This window comes from Mycetomoellerius zeteki, unplaced genomic scaffold (assembly GCF_001594055.1).
Source record: "Mycetomoellerius zeteki isolate Tzet28-1 unplaced genomic scaffold, Tzet1.0 scaffold186, whole genome shotgun sequence".
NCBI classification, from domain to species: domain Eukaryota; kingdom Metazoa; phylum Arthropoda; class Insecta; order Hymenoptera; family Formicidae; genus Mycetomoellerius; species Mycetomoellerius zeteki.
This window is the reverse complement of record NW_017256818.1, coordinates 567,459-571,554: the sequence shown is the minus strand read 5'-3', so window position 1 is coordinate 571,554 and position 4,096 is coordinate 567,459. Positions and strand designations below refer to the sequence as shown.

At 32.8% G+C, this 4,096-nt stretch overlaps 1 protein-coding gene across 1 annotated transcript; it reads left to right on the top strand.

The window, feature by feature from the left end:
• Window positions 1–704: 704 nt before the first annotated feature.
• On the top strand, window positions 705–3,469 carry LOC108721845 (uncharacterized). The gene is made up of 4 exons (XM_018446617.1): window positions 705–859; window positions 1,992–2,127; window positions 3,055–3,307; window positions 3,387–3,469. The coding sequence occupies exons 1-4, from the start codon at window positions 705–707 to the stop codon at window positions 3,467–3,469; spliced, it is 627 nt and encodes a 208-aa protein (XP_018302119.1).
• The last annotated feature ends 627 nt before the right edge of the window (window positions 3,470–4,096 follow it).

The window sequence follows — 4,096 nt, the reverse complement described above, 5'->3', positions numbered from 1 at the left end:
CGACACAGTAGGTCTGTTCTTTTTAATTAGAGTTCTTGCACGGTTCATCTTTTCTCTTTTTCTCTCCAACATCAAGAAAAAAGAAAGATGAACCGTGCAAGAACTTTAGTTAAAAAGAACAGGCTTAGTATGATACAGTGATCATCTTCGTTTAACATTAGCAAACAACAAGGATGTAATGTTTCACTGTATTACACTGTGGCTGCGGTCCACTTGACGCTACAAACGCTTCGAAGCATTCTTTGATTAGTTAATTCGTAAAATTCTTTGTTCTGATTGGTCGCTCAAACATTTCGAATCGTTTGTAGCGTTAAGTGGACCCAAGAAGACTAGAACTAAGGAGGATCAACTCGTGTGATGGGGGTGAGTCAAAAAACGTCCGCAGTTATTCACACAATGTGCAGTGCCACTGCACATTGTGTGAAAGTTCGATATAAGAGCGACAAAGTGACGATTATAGAACCATAGAGCGACGACTATATAGAGCGACAGAGAGGACTAATGAAGCGCAAGAGTGGGGGAAGTTATCCGTCGCCACTTTTTGCCTCACCCCCACTACCGCTATTGGCACGAGTTGACTCTCCTGGTTCTAGTCTTCTTGAGTGGACCGCAGCCTGTGTCATCTGTGTCTTTTGCTGGAGAGCACCTCTAGTACCTCGTTGAAACCGTAATCACTGAAAGTTTCAAACTGAAAAAGATTAATAATGAGGAAAGGAGAACTTAGTATCAAAAACCATGAAGATGCAACGCAGAACAACAAAAATACACTGATTTCTAGTATATTACCGTACGATGTTCTTAGATTAATTTTTGAATATTTGAATAGCAGGGATCTGACGAATGCTGCAATGGTTTGCAGGTACACACCGATGATTTATTAATGATCGCGATCTGATTCACACTCATAATTCACTACTTACAATGCTTTTAAGAGTTTTATCCTTGTTTCACTTTAATAAGAAACAAGGGTGTGTGCCGAGCACATGCGAAATGTTTCCGAGCATGTGAATCAGGTTAATGATTCATGCTTAACTTAATTCTAAATTAAATTCTAAACATTTGTTTAATTGCAAGTGGAATGAATATATTTTCTATAGCATGTGTACTTGAATGGATATAAAATTTGACTTAAATAATAATAATTACGAATAATTTTTATAATGTTTCACGTCATGTTTTCAACATGTTTCATGCCACGTGCATCATCGATAGTACATGTTAGATAGGTTAGACGGAAAGTCTAATGGAAAATCTAACGGAAAGTCTAACTTACGACTAATGGAAAGTTGTAACTTATTAAACTTTCCATTCAGACCACCTGTATTACCGATCGTACATTGATATATTTATGCGGGGTCTACAATAGAAGTTGTAGCAGTCGTAGGGTTTTAAGTCGTAGAAAATTGACCAATCACAGTCGAATATGAGAAGAATAATCAACTGTGATTGGTCAATTTTCTATGACTTAAGACCCTACGACCGTTACGATTTCTATTGTAGACCCCGCATTAGTGTCTTAACGCCGAGACACTACCTCAGGTCTCGAGATTTAATGCGCTCAATTAAAATATTTATTTTATAATATAACTTATTAAGACAAACACAAACAAAAATATCGTGGGTCACTGAGGACGTGGTGTGGTGGTTCAGTCATGTAAAATTGACGTGGCATGGAACGTGTTAAAAATTTAATTATGATAAAAATATCAATGATAATAGTAATTATCACGTAAGTCACGTTCTGCAGACTCAACGGTTGCGGATTCGTGAGCGCTCGCTACCACATTGAATGATTTAAAAGAATACACTAATAGCAGCGAGCGCTCACAGATCCGTTCGCAACAATTGAGTCTGCTAAACGCGATCAATATTTAACTGTCTTTATTGAATCATTTTCTGTACGCCATGAATGCAAAATACGTACCGTGTAACAATTAAATTGGATACAATAAATTTAAACACGAAATTATAATATAATTTTTTTTTTCAAGATCTTGGTTAGAAGCTGCGAATGACGAAAAATCGACAAGACTAAATCCTTGCTTTATATCTTCTAACGAAGACAGCGATTTGTTAAATCATTTGATCAAGAATCTAAGAATTGAACCATCATTCTGTTTCTGTTTTGTTAGTACTGAACTAGAGTACAAAGATATATATTGTGATACATTTAATGATATATATTGTGATACATTTAATGATATATATTGTGAAACATATATAGAAGGTATATGTTTAATATTTTTTATATTCTCTTATATTATACAAATAAGTAATTACAAAAAGTTGAAGATCTCATCAACAAATAGCAAATATTTTATTTTAAATTGCGATAAAGTACTTTTTAAATATTTTAATACCATTTTGATACTAATCCTTTCATTTATTTTTTCCTGTGAGTTATTATAGAATAATCTGAAACTGTTAAAATCAATTTTTTGTTTGTGTTTAAGATCGATTATTTCACCATTTAATATCCAAACGTTATGATACTGCACTTTTTTTTGGTAAAACTATTAATACGACTAAACAGATGCAACTAATTCCAAAAGTGATATGCGCATTTTTGCCTCGTATCTCAAACGTTACAATAGCATCGTTTCGATTGCGACTTTGTAGCGCATCGAATACTGTATATCAGGAGATGATGAGGACAATCATTAATCATAAAACATCTATGCCAAATCACGAAACATCTACATGTTTTTTGTTATTTTGTAATGATTGGAATAGTTCAATATTAGAAGAACATTGGGAATCAATGCAAAGAAGGTATAATTTATATTTAATACTGCAATAATACATATCAAAGTTTATTATTTAAATATGTCAAACTGTTGTACAACAATTGCCAACTTGCTAACACATATTTTTTTTTTGCATATATTCAGCATTGGAAATGAAGTAATTGTTATGTATTTCTGTCAGAGTTACAATGAAGATATATTACGTTTGATACAGAAACCATATGTATACATTAGTTATATTAAAAATATAATGACGGATCAATTTATAAATGCGCCAAGGTGTATAATGATTACTGGTTCTATACAGACGTGGGTCACAGTTTTAAGAAAGGAGTGTAACACAGAGGAGCGAATTGAAGCAAGACTAAAGTTATTTAAGAACGAAGTGAAATTAAAAAAACATTCCTTAGGATTTATGTTCGCGTCCTTGCATCGCAATATTAAAACTAATGTAGAATCAACAATATTCAAAAGATTATTCCCCAAAATACCCTTAGTAGGTATGAATAATTTCTTCAAGTTCAAATTATCTAATATCTGCGATAAACTAAATAACGAAAGTAAGTAATCTCTTTCTCTCTTTCTTAGTGAAAATATAATCTCTTAATAAGTCTACACATAGTTTTCTTTTTGTTTTAGAAAATATTCATAAGGAACATGAATCTGAGAGATCTGAATTTTGCTATTATTGCACTATATTTTTGATACTTACGTATGGGTAACGTTTTGAATGCAATTTTTAAATGTAATCTGTGAAGTATGTTTTGAATAAATCCTAAAATATATAAAAAATAAGGAAGCAAGTTGTAATTTATAATAATATATTATGTTTGTACTATACTGCGCACAATTAGGAGATCACTAAAACCTAAAATACAAATTTTGCCGATTTTTAAGAAACTGTATCTCCGCTTCCAAAGATCGCAGGACGATTTTTCTGCGTGCGTTTTAAAGAGTGAAACTTCTACTTTGAAACAGTTTATATGATATTTGTCACCCCCCATCGAATGGTCTTTTTCGCAAAGACCAGAAACAGGTCGTGTTAAAATTCTGAAAATTTCACGACTTTCCAACTTTTCACCGGCAAAGCACGAACTAATATACGCCTTTCAAACCGTGTATTTCACGTCTGATACACGTGTGATACACTCGTGCATTTCAGTATCATGTACCTGTGTATTAAAAATCACACGGATTGAAACACGAATATATTTAGACACAGCTTGTATCTCCAATACACATTCAAAACCATGATCTCTACTACAAATGCTTTAAAGCTTTTGACTGATCAATCGGAAGAAAGAATTTTATTAATTGATCAAAAAATGTTTCGAAGCATTTGTAACTTC

Bases quoted from the DNA above. Each gene is read 5' to 3' on its own strand.
- LOC108721845 (XM_018446617.1), top strand. From the start codon at position 705: ATGAGGAAAGGAGAACTTAGTATCAAAAACCATGAAGATGCAACGCAG. The intron at 860-1,991 runs GTACACACCGAT...TTTTTTTTCAAG, and splicing joins AATGCTGCAATGGTTTGCAG to ATCTTGGTTAGAAGCTGCGA. The intron at 2,128-3,054 runs GTTAGTACTGAA...GGTTCTATACAG, and splicing joins CATCATTCTGTTTCTGTTTT to ACGTGGGTCACAGTTTTAAG.